Source organism: Kogia breviceps, chromosome 18 (assembly GCF_026419965.1).
Source record: "Kogia breviceps isolate mKogBre1 chromosome 18, mKogBre1 haplotype 1, whole genome shotgun sequence".
In the NCBI taxonomy this organism is placed as follows: domain Eukaryota; kingdom Metazoa; phylum Chordata; class Mammalia; order Artiodactyla; family Physeteridae; genus Kogia; species Kogia breviceps.
Window position 1 is genome coordinate 11581000 of NC_081327.1, and position 19684 is coordinate 11600683.

At 52.5% G+C, this 19684-nt stretch overlaps 1 protein-coding gene across 10 annotated transcripts in view; it reads left to right on the forward strand.

Annotated features, from left to right (window-relative positions):
* Positions 1–19684, forward strand: part of AKT2 (AKT serine/threonine kinase 2) — a 62008-nt gene that overhangs the window by 25150 nt on the left and 17174 nt on the right. For 4 of the 10 annotated variants that reach the window (XM_067019407.1, XM_067019399.1, XM_067019404.1 and 1 more), the window contains 3 exons: positions 7292–7421; positions 16556–16684; positions 18150–18261. In XM_067019407.1, the coding sequence (XP_066875508.1) occupies positions 7376–7421; positions 16556–16684; positions 18150–18261 (287 nt within the window). In that variant the 5' untranslated portion in view covers positions 7292–7375. Of the gene's footprint in view, positions 1–1409; positions 1770–2051; positions 2200–2599; positions 2814–6287; positions 6594–6972; positions 7080–7291; positions 7422–16555; positions 16685–18149; positions 18262–19684 lie in introns of those variants that run through there. The other 6 variants (XM_067019405.1, XM_067019403.1, XM_067019401.1 and 3 more) reach the window with 6 other exon arrangements.

A 19684-nucleotide genomic window follows, 5' to 3' on the forward strand; every position in this document is an offset into this window, starting at 1 on the left:
TGAGTGCTTTGCTGGGCTCTTCCCACACATGAGCCTGCGATGGAGGCACTGCTGTCATCCCCATTGCGTTGCGGAGAGGACTGAGACTTGGGGAGGCTATAAGGTTGACAGGCAGGGACGTGAATCCAGGTGTGCCTTAACTCCACAGTCCACTTGGGCCCGTGTGGTCCCAGCCCAGCTCCGTACTTCCTGATCAGGTGATGAGGCAAGTCATTTCACCCCTGTGACTTAGTTTCTTCATAAAAACGGAGATGATAATAAGAGTGCCTTGGGAATTCCCTGGCAGTCCAGAGGTTAGGACTCTGTGCTTTCACTGCCTGGGGCCTTGGTTCAATCCCTGGTTGGGGAACCAAGATCCTGCAATCCGTGTGGCGCAGCCAAAAAAAAAAAGAAAAAGAAAAAGTTTAAATATAATTATAGAAGGAGGTTAAAAAAAAAAACCCTCAGCTAAAGAGTGCCTGCCGCATAGGGTTTCTGCAAGAGTTGAATTCTCATGTACAAAGCACTTAGGTGTGCCTGGCACGTGCCAGGTGCTGCGTAGGCATTGACTCTTTCGTACTGGCATCATATTAACGGTTGTGACGATACCAGACCCTTGTTGTGGGCATTTAGGCTGCTTCCTGGGTTTCACTACTCCAGCAACAGTATTCTTAGAACAGCGGTTCTCACCAAGGGGATGGCTTTGTCCCCAAGGAACATTTGGTCATAACAGAAGACATTTTTGATGGTCAGAACTCCGAGGGAGCTTGAGCTGTTGGCTTTAGCAAGTAGAGACCAGGAATGCTGCTAAAACCTCTTACAGTTTGCAGAACAGCCCCATGACCAAAATTACCTAAATGTCACTAGTACCGAGGTTGAGCAATCTTGCCTGAGAACCTGTGTGCACCTGCATAAGCCTTTTCTGCAAGAGAAATTGCTCCAAGGACATGTGCATTTTCCACTTTATCAGTTTTGCTAAAGTGCCCGCACAAAACGTGGGTCCAGTTCACAGAACTGCGGGTGGTGAATGAGGGAGTTTCGCTTGCCCTGTGCGCCTTTCCTTCCACATTCCCACGGGCAGACGCTGCCTGTTGAACCACAGGTTCCTATTGTCTTTGAATTTCTCTCCTGAGCAAGTCCTCCTGGGACTTCTAGGTGCGGTACAGATTACAGAGCAGGTGACAGAGGCTCCTTGGGGGGTCAGGGTGTCAGGACGGAGCCCCACCCCATTGTCTGCAGCCCCAGGAGATGCAGAGCCTCTGCCTCCCCCTCCTACCTCCTTATCCCATCTGTGCTGTCTGGCCTGGAAAGCAGGTCAGGGAGAGGGGGCGAGAGAAAAAGGACTTGACAAGGGGCAAGGAAAGGAATTTAACTTACTTTGAACGTGTTCTGGGCACAGAGCTTCACTCTTACCGACGTTCATTCCACAGATAGTTATTCAGTGCCCACTGTGGCCCTAGCACTGCGCGAGGTTCTGAGGATCTGAGCGTGAGGATCGGGTTCTGCAGTGCCCGAGCAGGCCGGAGCCCCCTCCCTCACCATGCTGGCATCACAGTGGAGAGAGGTCGACAGCAAGCTTGTAAACAAATAAATCTGTACAGTCGAGCCGGTGACGATGAGCGCTTTACTTTCGTAAAGGATAACGGGAGGTCCTCTTGACCACGGAGGGTATGGAGGCTTCGCAAAGAAAGAGACATGTGAGCTGAGGCTGAAGAAAGTGGGGCAGGGCCCCACGGATACGTGGAGAAGACACTTCTGACTGAGGGGGCAGCATGTGCAAGGGCCCCAAGGTAGGGGGGTCCAGGTGTGTTGGAGGCACCGGTGCCATGGAGGGTTCGGAGAGGCGAAGTGGGGGATGATGCAGAATAGGGTCCTGGGCTCCTGAAAGGACTTTGGCTTCTTTTACTCTGGGTGAGATGGGGACTTGGGAGGGTTTGAGCAGAGGAGGGGGTTTCCTCTGACTCAGGTGGTCACAGATTGTAGGAGGGGCGAGGACGGGAGCACCGGAGCTCGCTTATCTAGGCCACACAGTCCCTCTAGTAGCAGGAACCACAGTGACCTTAATTTTACAGATGAGAAGAGAGGTTTGGAAGGACCCTTTCCAGGACCCAGTCCCTTCCCAAGGCTGCCAGCTAGGACGCGGCAGTCATCTGAGGGCCTGTCTCCCCATGGCCCTGTGTCATCCTGTAAATCTCCTCTAATGGACGTGACTCCAGCAAGGTGAGATGAAGCTTCTGAGGGAGCTACAGTTTGGAAACCATTGAGAAATAAGACCTCCGAGGCAGACAGAAATAAAAAGTCCTAAAATTAGGGACTTCCCTGTCGGTCTAGTGGTGAAGACTCTGTGATTCCAATGCAGGGGGGACAGGTTTGATCCGTGGTCGGGGAACTAAGATCCCGCATGCTGCGCAGCACAGCCAAAATAAAAGTCCTAAAATTAAAAAAAAAAATTACTAGAGTGTTTAAGACATACACTAGAATGAGTCAGTGATATCCATGTACTTAGCAGATATTTAAAACATCAAACCTTGCCCTGCCCCTTAGGGACCCATCTCCAGTTACCTCTCCTTTCCCTGCTCGGAGCTGACCACTGTGGGTGGTGATTTTCATTCCCTTTCAGCTTTCTTCTGTGTTAAACATACGCACCAACACTCCAGCCCTTCCCCTCCGGGGTGCACGCCCCTCCTCCGGCCGGATCATTGTACAGATGGGAGCACTAAGGCCAATGAGGGTGTCGCTTGCAGCCACACAGCCAAGAAGCAGCAAAGCCTGGGGCTGAAATCCACAGCCTGCGGACCCCAGATTCCTCTTATTCATTGGTGACTGGCCTTGAGGTGAAAATCTAGGCAAACCAGCCTGGGGGTTGGTGGGGGAGCCCCAGAAGCCAGGAGGCCCGATTTTAGCTCCCCTATATCTTCTGGGCTCCCAAACCCAGGTTCTTTTTTATCGTGACTTCATCATAAAATACAGAAAAATATGTTCAACGTATTTTATACAGTACAGTATAACAAATAACTGTAAAGCTGTGATTCTCTGTAACCACAAAAGAGCATTGTCAGCTCCCAGAAACCTCCCTCCTCTGTTACTCCCAAATGTAGTAACAACTTTCCTGACATTTGGATATTTGCTTCCTTGATCTTCTGCACGGTTTTACAAGTGAGAAACAAATGGTGTCTCGTTGCCTGTTCTGAACTTGCTGTCCGTGGACTCATACTTGGTGTGTCATTTGGCATCTGGCTTCCTCCGTCCTGTGTAAAGTTCTTACGCTTCATCCCTGTCGCAGGTCTCAGTAGTTCGGTCCCTGTGTGGGGTTGCGCTCTAGGAATTTACCTTAGTTTGTTTATCCGTTCTCCTGTGCGTGGATACCTGGTCTGTTTCTAGTTTTGAGGTTACTGTGAATGTTGCTGCTGTGAACATTCTAGTACGCGTCATTTGGTAAACAAAGGCACTCATTTCTGTTAGAGGGCTGTGGAATTGCTGGGTCATGGGGTAGTTTTTAATTGAGTTTCAATCGTTGTTGCTAAACAATTTTCCATAGTAGTTGAACCATTTTATACTCCCAGCGATACCGATTCGTTTACATTTTTGACAATGCTTGGAGTTGTCAGTTTTTAAAATTTTAGCCATCCTGGTGGGTGGTTTCAATTTGCATTTCCCCGTAACTAATGAAATTGTGTGCGTTCCTTCATTGTGTGAGTGTCCTCTCCTTTGAGGCGGCCTTGCTCTTTTCACCTTGCCTCCCAGGTGGCTCACCTCTAACTGACAGCTGTAGCTCCTGCTCGGACCCTCAGCGATTGAAGCCCAGACACCCTACGGAGCAGTGGGTGGGGTGGGGCCATGCAGGCACTCCCCTGCTGTGCTGACGCCTGGCTTCCTGAGGCAGGTCTGGGTGTCCTCCATCCGGAGCTCCCCAGGGACCAGGCCGTCTTCTTGGCTGCGGTGATGGTGTTTCGTCACTGCAGGACTGCGTCACAGATACCTCAGCGGAGGTGCCACCCTCGGGGGAGGATGGGCAGGATCCAGGCAGGATGCAGGGGATCTTTCAGTTCCTCCCCCGCCCTCGCCCGAGCTGCTGCTTGCTGGCTTTTTAGTCACTGAAGTGAGAATGTAAAAAGTGGCTCTGGTGTGCCGAGCAGCAGCCAGGGCCTCCACCACTCCTCAGCTGGGAGACCCAAGGTGAACACTTGCCCTCTCTCAGCCTCTGCCCCGCCCTGGGCATGATCATAGCCCTCTGATGGGCTGGTTGGGAGTGACCAGGAGAGGCTCTGGAGGAGCGCCCTCACGCTCAAGGCCACCCAGCTGGCATTGGCTCCTGGACTCTGCAACCCTGACCACTCTCGGCCACACCCGGCTGCCTTCATCTCTCTCTGATCTTGGCAGCCATGTGTTTGGGTGTTCACTGGGGGCCAGGCAGTGGGCCGAGCCTCTGCACCCAGTGGGTGCTTTCATGCTGCTGACAGCCCTGGTGCTGCTGAATCATGGAGGCTCCGAGAGGTGAAGTTGCTGGGCTGGGGAGGGTGGGGAGGGGAGAGCTAAGATTGGACACGAGGCCCCTGTCCTTTACTTCCACATCCACCCTTCCTTTGGACTCTGGGTTTTCCATCCCAGCCCTATTCTGAACTGAGCTCGTACCAGGGGAAGGTGCAGTGTTGGCCCCCGTGTTGGAGAGGAATTCCCTAATTCCCTAACTCCCCACCACGCCTGCCTCCAGGCCCTAAGTGTGCTCCCTGCGCCGGCTCCTTACCCCGTGCCAGCCACATTCCCCAAGCTCCTTCCCAGGCTTCCTCAGGGGCTGTGCACTTGCTCTTCCCCTGCCTGTAATTTGCTCCCTACACACATTGGCTCTCCTGTCCCGCATACAGCGTGGCTAACACAGCACCCATTCCCTGCCCTCCTTTCCCCTGTTCATTTTTCTTTGCTGCCACCTGACGTTGTGACCTGTGTACTGTCTGCCTCCCCCACTGGAATGTGAGCTTCCTGAAGGCAGGGGTTGTGTCTTAGTGACTCTCTGTCTCTGGAACCCAGGACAGAGTCTGGAGCTTAGGACATGCTCAGAAAAAGATCGGTGGTGTGAATAGATTCTGGAATTGTTTCTGAGGCTGTGTCTGGTCCTGGGCTGGGGATCTTTTGCGGAGACTTGGGTTCGTTCATTGTGCATTCCACAGAGAGCCAGACGCTGGGCTGGTGCGCTGAATTAAGTGTTTAGAGGTGTGGGGAGAGTTGACCAGGAGGTGCATGGAGAGGACCCAGTCCAGCCTCTGAGGTCAGGAGGAGGCAGTGGTTCAGCTGAGACCTTAAGGAAGAGGGGGAACTCACAGAAGGTGTTGGGGACGGAGGCCAGAGGGAAGGGCCTGAGCGCCAGAGCCTGGCAGAGAGTGAGGGCGGGGGGGAGGGGCTGGGGAGGTGGGTAGTGGCTGGTGTGGTAATCATTGTCACGGTCCTTAGCCTTTCTTGAGGGCTTTCTAGGTGCCTTTCTGCTTGTGCTGGGCCTTCTTGTGGTGGAAAGGACCTTGTTCTGTGTTCTGAGCACACCGGGGAGCCATGGAAGGGTTTTGAATAGAGAGGGACAGGGTCAGATTTAGGATGGAGTACAGGGGTTGAGAGCACAGGCTGGGAACCCAGGGAGAAAGCCAGGGTGACAGGGGAGGTGGGGTGGGGAGGTGGGGAGGGGAGGTGGGGCGGGAGAGGATCAGGAAGCCCGGGGATGGGCAGGGAGCCGCAGAGGCCAGGGCCTGAGGGGCCTGGAATCCCAAGCTGAGGAGCCTGGCTCTTTCCCGAGGCCCGTGGGAAGCCACGGGTCAGGTTTGAGGGTCCCTCCAGGTGCTGAGGGAGACAGATGGGAGGATGGGAGGCCAGGGAAGAGGCAGGGTAAGTCCTCGTGGGAGAGGACAGCGCTGGACCTGAGCCATGTTGTAGGGAGGCTGGGGTGGAAACCCCGGTCCCGTTAAGACTGAAGCACAGATTGGTGGATGTTTGGGAGCGAAGAGCTGGCGGCCCTGGGTGTGTTCAGTCTGTGGGTGTGAGCCCCGGAGGTGCCAGCCGTACCTGCTGGGGGAGGGAGCCCCTGCTGGACCCTGTCTTTGCAGCTCAGAGTCCAGAACGTGATTTCTCCCCCGCTGTTTACTTCCCTGTCACTGTCCATCTTGTCTTCCTCCGGCTTCCTCCCACTTACCTCCCTTCCCTCTGCCTGGGGCCCGGGCACCCTGCCACCGTCACATGCCAGGCAGTAGTGTGTCCAACCCACCAGCTCCCCTGGGGCACGAGAGAAAGCTGATGCCCACGGTGTCCCCAGAGCCAGCTGCCACTTCTCTGGGGGCCACCGTAGCTCCTGACCTGCTGTCCGCAAATAACCCCGGGCCAGGAAAGGCGAAAGGCGCCTTGAGCTCCATGGCCTCTGTCCAGGCCTGTGGCTCCAGGTAGGGGCCCAGCTGGTGGCTGCCTTCCCCCCTTTCTCCCCTCTGCCCTGGGAACCTGAGACGAAGCAGTGGCCTCGGCGTCCGTCAGTCTGTTGGCTGCTGGTCCCTGAGGACGGAAGCAGAGGTCTCTGGGAGGGGACCAGGGCGTCGGTCAAGCCCCCAGGACTGGCTCCTGGGCCCCAGATAAGTGTACACGCAGTAGGTTCCTTTCTTGTTGAAGATCCGGAGCACTGAGACCTTTCTTTCCTCTGTCATCTGGTGGGGACAAGGAGGGAACTGAGGCTGAGGGAGTGATATGAGGTGGCCTGGTGCTGGGGTGCGGGGGGGTACTCGGTTTGCTAAAGGTGGCAGGTTGGTGGCCTGTGTGTGTGTGTGTCTGTGTGTGTGTGTGTGTGTGTGTGTGTGTGTGTGTGTGTGTGTGTGTCTGGGGCTGGCAGGCAGATACTGGTGGCTTTGAGCACTCCCTCAGGTGCCCAGGGCTGTCTGATTCAGCCCAGGTGACCTCAGCGCTGGGGCATGGGAATGACGCAGGGGGCGGAGCTGCAGCTCCTGCCTGCCTCCCGCCCCGCCCCTCCCCCGCCAGGAGTGACGGTGGGCGGAGGGGCTGCCTCTGCTCAGCACGGGTGTCCTGAGTGTCCGGGCACAGGCCAGGGAGCTCTGCTCCTTCCAGAGTGGGCTCTGAGGGCAAGCTTGTGTCCTTTCTCCCAAAGACTGGGTTCCCTGGGGACATGGCCACCTCTTCCCCCTCAGCCTGGGCCCCAGGGCAGGTCTCGCCCCACCCGCCCCGGCTCCACCCTGTCAGAGCAGCCCGAGGGGCCTCAGACAGGCTGTCCCGAGGGAAGGCGCTGAGGCCCAATCCCCCTCCCACTCTGACAGGCTCCTCTCTTGTCTTGCAGACTGTGCTCTGTCCACCGCACCTCCTGCATGTCCTGCTGCCCTGAGCTGTCCCGAGCTAGGTGACAGCTTGTCACACTGCCACCATGAACGAGGTGTCTGTCATCAAAGAAGGCTGGCTCCACAAGCGCGGTAAGGGGCTGCTTTTGCCCACGGGATTGCGTGTCTCCCCTTTCCGCCCTGGCTCTCCTGGCAGCTGTGCCCTGAGAGGCAGAGGTACAGGGTCTTTACCACCTGAGGAGCCAGCATTCCAAGCCCTGTCTGCCTCCCTCCCTGCCCCTGGCCAGTAGCTCCTTACCAGCCCATTTCATGGGATCTTTGAAAGTAGTCAGGACAGAGGGACTGGGGCTGTGCCTGGGCCTGAGCCCCCAGGCCTAGCTGTACCTCCTGCATGAGCCTCCAGGCCACGCCTCAAGTTCTGCCTCTGCATTAGTGATCCTGTTTGTAGCCCCATTTTTTTTCTCTTTCTTTTTTTTTTTTTTTTGCGGTACGCGGGCCTCTCATTGTTGTGGCCTCTCCCGTTGCGGAGCACAGGCTCCGGACGCGCAGGCTCAGCGGCCATGGCTCTCGGGCCCAGCCGCTCCGCAGCACGTGGGATCTTCCCGGACCGGGGCACGAACCCGTGTGCCCTGCATCGGCAGGCGGACTCTCAACCACTGCGCCACCAGGGGAGCCCTGTAGCCCCATTGTATAGATGAAGAAAACTGAGGCTCAGAGAGGGTCAGTCAGTTAACTGAAGTAACACAGTGAGATGATATACAGCATTTATTCATTCAGCAAATACTCACGGAGTGTGTGGTATGCCGGGCTAGCCACCTCCGGCTCTGGGGACACTGTGGTGCCCTCATGGAGTCTGCGACCCATTGGGGGGTGGGGACAAACAATAAACAGATAAAAAGACATGATGTTAGGTGGTGATAAGTGCCGTTGTGAAAAGTAGGAGCTGTGAAGGAACGGGCTGGAGCAAGATGGGGTTCAGTGGAAGAGGCTCTGAGGAGGGGACAGTGAACAGAGGCCTGGAGGAGGTGAGGGAGCGAGCCACACTGATAGACAGGCCAAGGTGCTGCAGGGAGTGAGACCGCAAGGACAGAGGTGGGACTGTGCCTGGACTGGAGAGTTGACCAGCGTGGCCGGCGCGTAGCGGGCGGGGGCGAGCTGGGGGCGGTGGGCAGAGCGGTGGTGCAGCATCGACGTCACAGGAAGGGCTCTAGCTCTCCAGGCGTTCAGAAGCCCGGGGCGTTGTGAGCCGGCACGTGACCCGGTCTGCTTGCGCTGGTGGGCAGCTGACAAGTGCGGTCATTTACAGGGAAGAGACTAAAAGACTAGACCCTCAGGCCCCAGGCCCCTGCCCCAGAGCCAGCGCACTTAACGCCCGTGTTGCCGTGTGCAGGGCCAGCTCGGAAGAGGAACGTGCTGAGAGTCAGCTCGTCCAGGCGCGGAGGGGGACGCCAGGCCTGGGGGTGGCCACTCTGTGCTCTTTCATTCACTCAGCAGACATCTGTTGAGCAGCTCCCGTGTTCCAGGCACTGTTCTAGGTGCTGGAGACACAGCAGTGAACCAGATGAGCCAAAAGTCCCCATCCTTCTGTTGATGTCTTACGTTGTCGGGGAGAGCCCACGGCGCCTGGGTAGACAGGTGTGTGCAGTGAGTGGTGGGTGCCACGGAGGAAAGCCGAGCAACGTGAGGAGGAGGAGGGGTGTGAGGGGAGCTGTCCCAGATGGGGTGGTCAGCGAGGGCCTCACTGAGAAGGGGGGCTTTGAATAAAGATCTGAAGGGAGGTGAGGGAGTGAGCCCCTCAGTTAACTGGGGCAGGGGCGAAGGGGACAGCCCATGAATCCACAGAGGGGAGTGGGCCAGGCATGTTTAGAGGGGGCGAGGAGGCTGGTGGGGCTGGCCCTGCAGAATCTGGGAGAGGTGCCCACCCATCCTGCCCTGTCCCAGCCCGCAGACATGGAGCAGTGATGCGGGACGGAGGTGGCTCCCCAGGCCAGGCCTCCCCCATCACACTGAGCAGGGGAGAATCCTTTCCTGCTGCCCTTTCCAGGCAGGGTGGTACTCAAGACACCTTGGCCTACCCGCCCCGACTGGGCCCTGAGTTTGGGGCTGCTGATGGAGCTTTCTGAACCTTGGCAGGTATCAACCCTGGCTCTGCCACTTCCTCTCAGTGTGACTGGGTAAGCTAGGTCATCTCTCTGAGCCTTGGTTTCACATCTGTAAAATGGGTCAACAACCTAGGCCTCTGAGATTGTCAGCTTCATGAGGGCAGGGATTTTATCTGGCTTGTTGTTCACTGAGATGTCCCCGGTGCCCTAGAGAAGTGCTCGGCATGCAGTAGGCACTCAGCAACTGTTGAATGAATGTTTGTGTGTGTGGATGGCGCGGGTGTGTTAGGATGTGCCAGGGTCTCAGGCTCCTGAGTTTTCGTGGCCCGTGGCTTGCTAGGCTGGGTTGGCGGAGCCCTGAAGGTGGCCCGAGAACTGGGGCCGGGGCAGGGCTTTGTCTCTGGCATTAATGCTGATGGCATTAAGTGGATCTCAGGCCCTCCTAGGCCTTCAGTGTCTCAGCTTACCTGCATGGACCCAGACAAGCTGCTGAGATGGCCACCTGCCTTGGGTTTGTACCATAGCTACACACATGCGTGTGTGTCACTCCCGGGTCTCTCCAGTGCCTGTCATTCTGAGCAGCAGCTGGCAGAGGTGGGTTAGGCGAAGTGGGCCCTGCAGCTGTTTGGACACCCCCACTGCCCCACCCTACCCCAGCCCTGTTGGTTGAAATAACAGCAGCTCCGGCTTACTGCGTGCCCACTCTGCTGGGCCTGGGGCTCTGCTCTAGGCAGACCCAGTTTTGTTGCATTTCCATTACTGCCCCGTCAGGTGGGCACCGTCTCGCAGACCAGGAGGCTGAAGCTCGGCAGGAAGACTGACTTGCCCGAGGTCTCAGCAAGGAGGTGGTGGTGCTGAGGTTCAGGCTCCAACTCCTGAGACAGCTTCTGGCTCATATGCCGCCTCTTGCTCAGCAAGGTCCACTCAAGGAATGGGTCCCTTATGCCATGTGCGGGTGTCCTTTCTGACACAGCCTCAGCATACTCTCTGCCAGGCCCCACCAGGCCAGGCCCCATCTGTCAATTTAGAGGCAGACAGCGTAGTGGTCAAGAACATGGACTCTGGACAGAGCAAACCTGGGTTCCAATCCCAGCTCTCCCGGTCAACAACTGTGAGTCTCAGGCAAGTAATGAAACCTCTTTGTGCCTCAGTTTCCTCATTTGTAAAATGGGATTGTTGTGAGGATATTTTTCCTTCTAGGTTCTTTTTTTTCTTAGCTTGTTATCGATATATAAAGCACCACAGGTAAGTGCCTGGATTATACCCAAACCTGTGTCCAGGTCAAGAAATAGAGTCAGTCATTCCCCAGAAGCCCCTGTGCCTCTCCCAAGCAGTAACCACTCTCCCAACCTCCAGTAGAGTAGATGAATTTTTCTAGTTTTGTTTTTCTTTCTAAAATTGAGGTAAAATTTACATAACACTGAATTAACTGTTTTAAAGTGCACAATTCAGTGGCCTTTAGTACATTCACAGTGTTGTGTAACCACTACCTCTGTCTAGTTCCCAAACATTTTCATCTGCCTGAAAGAAAGCCCTGTACTTGTTAAGTAGTCAGTTCTCATTCCCCCTCCTCCCAGCCCCTGGCAGCCACCAATTTGTTTTCCGTTTTTATGGATTTACTTATTTTGGACATTTCATATAAATGAATCATACAGTATGTGGCCACAGAAGTCTGGTTTCTTTCACTTAGCATAACTTTAAAAAAAAATAAATTTATTTATTTTCTTATTTTTGGCTGTATTGGGTCTTCGCTACTGCGCACGGGCTTTCTCAAGTTGCGATGAGCGGGGGCTACTCTTCGTTGCGGTGTGCGAGCTTCTCATAGCGGTGGCCTCTCTTGTTGTGGAACACGGGCTCTAGGCGCGCGGGCTTCAGTAGTTGCGGCACACAAGCTCAGTAGTTGTGGCTCGGGGACTCTAGAGCGCAGGCTCGGTCGTTGTGGCGCACGGGCTTAGTTGCTCCACGGCATGTGGGATCTTCCTGGATCAGGGCTCGAACCTGTGTTCCCTGCATTGGCAGGCAGATTCTCAACCACTGCACCACCAGGGAAGCCCCTAGCATAATGTTTTTGAGGTTCTTCCATGCTGTAGCACGTATCAGTACTTCATTCCTTTTTTTTTTTCTTTTTAAATTTATTTATTTACTTTTGGCTGCGTTGGGTCTTTGTTGCTGCTCGCGGGCTTTCTCTACTTGCGGCGAGCGGGGGCTACTCTTCGTTGCAGTGCGCAGGCTTCTCATTGCGGTGGCTTCTCTTGTTGTGCAGCACGGGCTCTAGGTGCGCAGGCTCAGTAGTCATGGCACACGGGCTTAGTTGCTCCAGGGCTTGAACCCGTGTCCACTGCACTGGCAGGTGGATTCTTATCCACTGAGCCACCAGGGAAGTCCCTGCATTCCTTTTTTTTTTCTTTTGTGGTACGCGGGCCTCTCACTCTTGTGGCCTCTCCCGTTGCGGAGCACAGTCTCCGGATGTGCAGGCTCAGCGGCCATGGCCCACGGGCCCAGCCGCTCCGCGGCATGTGGGATCTTCCCAGACCGAGGCACGAACCCGTGTCCCCTGCATCGGCAGGCGGATTCTCAACCACTGCGCCACCAGGGAAGCCCCCTTCATTCCTTTTTATAGCCAAATAATATTCCATTGTATGAACATACCACATTTTGTTTATCCGTAGGTCTGTTGATGGACATCTGAGGTATTTCTGCCTTTTGGCTGTTGTGAATAGTGCTCCTATGAGCATTTGTATACAAGGATTTGAGTACTTGTTTTCAAGTTTGGGGGGGTATACACCTAGGAGTGGAATTGCTGGGACGTATATATCTATTAGATTATGTTATTTGTAATCTATTATATATAGTTAGATAATGTAGGTAAGAAATGTATAAAATCTGGGTCATACATTCTGTATGTGTCATCTACAGTGTGTTCTGTATTTAACTTTTTGAGGAAGCACCAAGCTTCCACAGGGTTGCACCATTTTACATTCCCACCAGCAGCACACAGGGTTTCCATTTTTCCACATCCTCACCCATACCTGTTCTTTTTCTTTTAGTTTTTTTGTTTTTGTTTTTTTTTAATAAAAGCCATCCTGGTGGGTATTAAGTGGTATCTCGTTTTGATTTGCATTTCCCTAATGACTGATGATGTTGAGCATCTTTTTATATGCTTGTTGGCCATTTGTATATCTTTGGTGAGATGTCTAAGTCCTTCACCCTTTTTTTTCTTTTAAGATTTGGGTAAATTATTTTTATTTTTATGCCTATTCATATCTTGTATTGATTATGTTATATATGTATTTTAAGATTTTAACTCTTCAAAAGTGTCAATACTGATTTTTGGCATATAGTTCATAGTTTTATACAATCAAGTCTATCAAGTTTTCTTGCTCTTTAATATATATATTTTTTACATCTTTATTGGAGTATAATTGCTTTACAATGGTGTGTAGTTTCTGCTTTATAACAAAGTGAATCAGTTATACATATACATCTGTCCCCATATCTCTTCCCTCTTGAGTCTCCCTCCCTCCCACCCTCCCTATCCCACCCCTCTAGGTGGTCACAAAGCACTGAGCTGATCTCCCTGTGCTATGCAGCTGCTTCCTACTAGCTATCTGTTTTACATTTCGTAGTGTATATATGTCAGTGCTACTCTCTCACTTCATCCCAGCTTACCCTCCCCACCCCCGTTCACCCATTTTTTAATCAGACTGTGTTTTTGTTGCTTAGTTGTAAGAGTTCTTTATATATTCTGGATACTAGACTCTTATCAGGTATATGATTTGCAAATATTTTCACCCATTCTGTTTGGTTGTCTTTTTATTTTCTTGATAACATCCTTTGCACAAAAGTTTTTTATTTCACTGAGTCCACTGATCTATTTTTTTCCTTTGTTGTCATATCTAAGAATCTGTTGCCAAGTCCAGTGTCGTGAAGATTTACCCCAGTGTATTTTTCTAAGAGTTTTATAGTTTTAGCTCTTATATTTAGGTAGATCCACTTTGAGTTAATTTTTTTATATAGTATATGGTGTAGGGTTCCAACTCTGTTCTTTTGCATGTGGGTATCCAGTTGTCCCAGCTTCATTTGTTGAAGAAACTGGTCTTCCTCCCTGGAATGGTCTTGGTATTGTTGTTGAAAATCAGTTGCCCATAAATATGTAGGCTTATTTTTTAATTTTTTAAATTTTTTTGTGGTACGTGGGCCTCTCACTGTTGTGGCCTCTCCTGTTGCAGAGCACAGGCTCCGGACGCGCAGGCTCAGCGGCCATGGCTCACGGGCCCAGCCGCTCCGCGGCATGTGGGATCCTCCCGGACCGGGGCACGAACCCGTGTCCCCTGCATCGGCAGGCGGACTCTCAACCAGGGAAGCCTGCTATTGGAATTTTGACAGGGAATATGTTGAATCTGTAGATGGCTTTGGATAGTATTGTAATCTTAACATCAGGTCTTCTAATCCACGAACACAGGATCTTTGCATTTATTTAGGTCTTTAATTTCTTTCAGCAGTGTTTGTAGTTTTTAGTGTATAAATCTTTGCCTCCTTGTGCTGTTGTAAATGGAATTGTTTTCTTAATTTCCTTTTTGGATTATTCATTGCTGGTGTATAGAAACAGTTTGTTTTTGTGTGTTGCTCCTGCTGAATTTGTTAGCTCTAGTAATTGTTTTGTGGATTATTTGTGATTTTCTGTATATAGGATCATGTTATCTGCAAATGAGATACTTTTACTTATTGCTTTTCAAGTTGGATACTTTTTATCTTTTTCTTTTTCTCTGGCTAGAACTTCCATTGCAGTGTTTCATAGCAGTGGTGAAAGTGGACATCTTTGTCTTGTTCCTGATCTTAGGGGAAAGTTTTCATCCTTTCATCATTGAGTATGTTTGTTGTTAACTTGTGGGTTTTTCATAGATGTCCTTTATCCTGTGGAAGAAATTCCCTTCTCTTCCTAGCTTACTGAGTATTTTTATCATGAAAGAGCGTTGGATTTTGTCAAATGCCTTTTCTGTGTCAGTCTGGATGACCTTGTGTTTTTTACCCTTCATGATATATACTGCATTGATTGATTTTCATGTATTTGAACCACCCTGGCAGTCCTGGGATAAAACCCACTTGGTCATGGTATATAGTCCTTTTACTGTGCTGTTGAATTTGGGGTTTTGCTAGTTTCTGAATCTTACGTACATGTAATCATTTAGTATCTACATTTGAAAGAATTCAACACGTTAAAACCTATAAGATACTTAGGACAGCGCTTGGCGGGCACGAAGTACCGCTATATAGTGCTGTCTGACCATCATCAATTCATGGATATCCTCATGAGAGGAAACAAAGACATAGAGAAGTGAGGGGACTTACTGGAGCCCACCCTGCCCACCTGCCTCTCCATGTGCTATGTGAGTGAAGGGCCTGGCACACTCTTTGCTTGCCCAGTGGACTGATGGTAAAGGGCATTTATTGATTTATTGGTGTGCTGGGCCCTAGCTAGGCTGGGTGCTTTATGTTTGCTTTATATTTGAAATCTCATTTTTTTTTTTAGCAACTTGAGATATAATTCACATACCATACAATTCAGCCATTTAAAGTGTACGGTTCAGTGGTTTTTAGGGTATTTAGAGTGGTGCATCCATCACCACAGTCGATTTCAGAACATTCTCACTACCCTAAAAAGGACTCCCCCTTGGCCATCACCCCCCAGTCTCCCCCCAGACTCGCCCCCTCCTCAGCCGTTGGCAACCACTAATCAACTCTTCATCTCTGTAAGTTCCCTATTCTGGACATTTTATGTAAATGAAATCATACAATTTGTGATCCTTCATGACAGGCTTCTTTCACTTAGCATAAGATATGATTCATCAACCTTGTAGCGTGTATTAATACTTCATTTCCTTTTTTTTTTCTTTTGGCCACATTGCACGACATGTGGGATCTTAGTTCCCCAATCGGAGATCGAACCCCTGCTCCCTGCACTGGAAGCACAGCGTCCTAACCACTGGACCACCCGGGAATTCCCAATATTTCATTTCCTTTTATGACTAATATTAATATTCCATCATACGGATATGTCATGTTTTGTTTATCCATTCATTAGTTGATGAACTTTTGAGTTTCCACTCTTTGTTTTTTTAAGATTTATTATTTATTTACTTAATTTATTTATTTTTTTTTGGCTGCGTCAGGTCTTAGCTGCAACTGCAGCACACAGGATCTTCGTTGAAGCATGTGGGATCTTTCGTTGAGGCATGTGGGATCTTTTGTTGCAGCACACGGGCTCTTGCGATGAGGTGCTGGGCTTCCCTCTAGTTGTGGTGTGCGGGTTTTCTCTTCTCTAGTTGTGGTGCATGGGTTCCAGGGCACGTGGGCTCTGTAGTTTGCGACACACAGGCTCTCTAGTTGAGACGCTCGAGCTCAGTAGTTGTGGCATGTGGGCTTAGTTGCCCCGTGGCATGTGGCATCTTAGTTCCCCAACCAGGGATCGAACCCGCGTCCCCTGCATTATAAGGTGGATTCTTTACCACTGGACCACTGGGGAAGTCCCTCCACCCTTTACTATAACGAATAATGTTGCTGTGGACATTTATGTTTTTTGTGTGGATATATGTTTCACCATCTTATTTTAGTCCTTAGCAGCCCTCTGAGGAGTGGGTCCTTACAGTGTGCACCTGTGTGTATGTGTGTACAGGGTGCCTGGATATTCATGGTTAGAAAAAATGGAAGGGGTCAAGGAGCATTTGGAGGGCACAGCAACAGTTCTACCCCGCCTGGCACAGTGTTTTGACATTTGATCCACCTGCACAGCTGTACTGGTGAATACCCGCCCATGGGATTTGGCCTTACAGGGCCACAGGGCATGTGTGTTTGGAAGCCTGGGCCTCCCCTGGGACTGGGCCACGCGCTGGCAAGGATGGCTCACTGCTGGACACACGCTGAGGCAGCTGGTGCCCTGAGGCACTGCGGCAGGCGCCTTCCTGCCAGGCATGACCTCTGGATCACTGGGCCCAGCCCAGTGCCCAGCCTGCATTAGCAGGGGCCGCCTCAAGGGTTTCTCCAGGAGGAGCACCCTCCTGCCCACCCCCTTGTCCATCCTCCTCGCAATGTGGTGCCCCTTGCGAGGCACTGCCACACGGGGCTGGCTGCCCTGACCTCTCTCCCTCCCACCTTGCCTTCGTACAGGTGAATACATCAAGACCTGGCGGCCCCGGTACTTCCTGCTAAAGAGTGACGGCTCCTTCATTGGATATAAGGAGCGGCCCGAGGCCCCTGACCAGACCCTGCCCCCCTTAAACAACTTCTCTGTCGCAGGTGCGTCTCAGGGGCTCAGAGAATGGCTGGCAGGTGTTGGGGACACGTGGGCTTTGATCGTTCTTGGGCTGTGGGCCTGTCTGGGGCCTGTTTGCCCTCAGATCTATTTCGCACCCTTTCCCTGCTCCACGTCTGTGTTACTGGGCCCGGGGGCTGTACTGGTCAGCAGTGGAGAGCGGGAAGAAGAGAGAAGCTGGGGCATTTTCTGGCCTTCTGTCCCCTCTGTGGTACCCAAAGTGGTGCCTTCTTGCCAGACACTGACCAGTGAAAGCTTGGCCGGTACAGAGCCCTTGCCTGGGCCTCACAGAACCTGCTCTCAGCCCGCTGCCACCTTCCTTCCCCACTGACCTGATGGGTCACCACATCCTTGTCCCACCTCCTTAGAACGTTTCAAAGACACGCCCACCGCCACCTCGTAGCGCAGACCACTGCCCCCTCCCCACTAGCTCCCTGCTCTAGCCCCTTCCCCAGCCTCGCCTCTTGCTTTGCAATCCAGCCCCACGCCCCTCTCTGTCCTGCTTAAAGCCTTGTCCCGGTGGCTTTCCTGTGTGCCGGTGACCCCCATGTGGCTGTTCCCAGCCCTGGCTTCCCTCCTGAACTCTCCCCACCTGTGCCAAGGAGCTTCCTGCATGTTTCTCACTGGGGGTACCCACTGTGGGATACCCAGCATGTCCCAAACTGGCCTTTGAGTCTCCTCTCCCTCCCCAACCTTCTCCTACTCCCCATCTCCTTCTCTGGGAGGGCCCTGTTGCCCCCTCATCCTCAGGCCAGAGGCCAGGGTGTCGTCCCAGATGCCTCTCTGTGGCCCATCTACCTGCCTTTCCCTCCCCTCCCCTGCCTCACTCTGGTGTAGCCCCAGCCTCCTGGGCTCCTGGGCTCCTGGCCTCCTGGACTCCATTCTCTCTCACCCTCTACACGGCAGCCAGAGGGATCTGTCTAAATCTGTTCATGTCCCTTCCCTATTTAAAGCCTTCCATGGCTGCCTGCTGCCCTCAAGACAAAGTCCAGATTCCTTGCCATGCTCCCTGAGCCCCGCAGGCTGGCCTCTGCTCACCTCCCCAGCCTGTCTCTCACTTCTCCCCGCCTCACACGGAATTTGCTCTTCCCCACGTAAGCTGGGCCCTCTCTCACCTCTAGGCTTCTGTATACGACGCACCCTTCTGCCTTCAGGGCTCAATGCAGAGGTGTCCCTTCCTCAGGGAAAGCCTCCTGAGCCCCTGGACTGGGTTGGCTGCCTCTTGGGCTCCCCACCCCGGTCACAGCCCTGACCACTGAGCCATCACTGGAAGGGCTGTCTCCCCTCCACATAAGCACACTGGACCTTGAGCCCTGTGGGGCAAGGCCAGGGCTGTCTCGGTCACTAAAGTGTCATGGGGCTGGCACACAGGAGGTGGCTTGGCCAGTGTGGGGTGCAGACTGGCAGGGCTGTCCCTTTACCCTCCCTGCTCACATCCCTCTTCTGCAGAATGCCAGCTGATGAAGACCGAGAGGCCGCGGCCCAACACCTTCGTCATACGCTGCCTGCAGTGGACCACAGTCATCGAGAGGACCTTCCATGTAGACTCCCCGGATGAGAGGCAAGTCTGGGCCTCTGTGTGGCGGCCCTTTGAGAGGGGCCAGGCTCTGTGTGAGGAGAAAGGGCGCAGATGGACAGATTGCCCTGAGCCCCTCCTTGGGAGTTTCCCATCTCAGACCTTTTGCCAGCTAGGACGTGCAGGGCTTCTCAGCCCGCAGACTCCCGCCCACACCGCCCCGTGTCCTCAGACTGGGGGCTGCATCGGACTTGCGGGGGGATTGTTAACAGTGGGGAGCTCCGGGCCACTTCGGGGCCTCTGATTGTCTGGAGATCTGCAGAGGGTCAGGGAGCTGCATTTTTTTTTTTTTTTTTTTTTTTTTGCATTATGCGGGCCTCTCACAGTCGTGGCCTCTCCCGTTGCGGAGCGCAGGCTCCGGACGCGCAGGCTCAGCGGCCATGGCTCACGGGCCCAGCTGCTCCGTGGCATGTGGGATCTTCCCGGACCGGGGCACGAACCCGTGTCCCCCTGCGTCGGCAGGCGGACTCTCAACCACTGCGCCACCAGGGAAGCCCAGGGAGCTGCATTTTTAATGAGCATCGCCATTGATTTTGAGGCAGGTGGTCTAGAGACTCAGTTTTTTAAAAGATCAATTTAATAATCAGAAGAGATGCAGATTTGCCTAGTTGAGAAACAGCAGAAGGAGGTGTCTAGTGAAAGCTTCACTCTCACTGCAGCCCCGTAACATGCCCCCATGCCCGAGCTGCAAGTCAGCTGCTGTTCTTAAGTATCCTGAACGCGGACGAGCTCACTCAGATAGGACTTCGATGCCGTGCTCCCCTTGTTTTTTCTTTTTACACAAAAGGTGGCATTGTACCCAAACTGTTCTGAACTTGCTTTTTATTTAATGTATGTTGGGGACTCTCTCTGCTTCAGTATATATAGAGTTGCTGCTGCTGCATTTTTTTTTAACAGCTGCACGTCTGTGTCCCCGAGTTTGTTTAGCAGTTCTTTATTCATGGTGACTGGGGTTGCTTCAGCCTTTTGGGCTCATTAGAATAATGAGATAATTATAATTAGATAAGCAATAATTAGATAAGCAGTACCTTGTGCTTATCTTGTTCGACATACTTGTAGTTAAATCTGTAAGATGAATTCTTAGATGTGGGATTGCTGGGTCATGGGAATATGCATTTGTAATTTTGAGAAATGCTTATTTTAGGCCATGTCTAAGAGTGTCCTCACAGCCTTGTGTTTTCAAACGCTTGGATTTTTACCAAACGTTTGGTGAGTTTGAGTGTCCTTTCGTGTGTTCAGGGGCCATGTGAGTTTCCCTTTCTGAACTGTCTGTTCATATCCTTTGTCTGTTTTTCTTTTGGGTACTTGGTCTTTTGCTTATTCATTTCTGAAAGCTCTTTATAAAAGAGCTTAGATCTTTGTAATGAGTGGCAAGTATTTTTCCCTCACTTTGTCCCTTTGGCCTTCA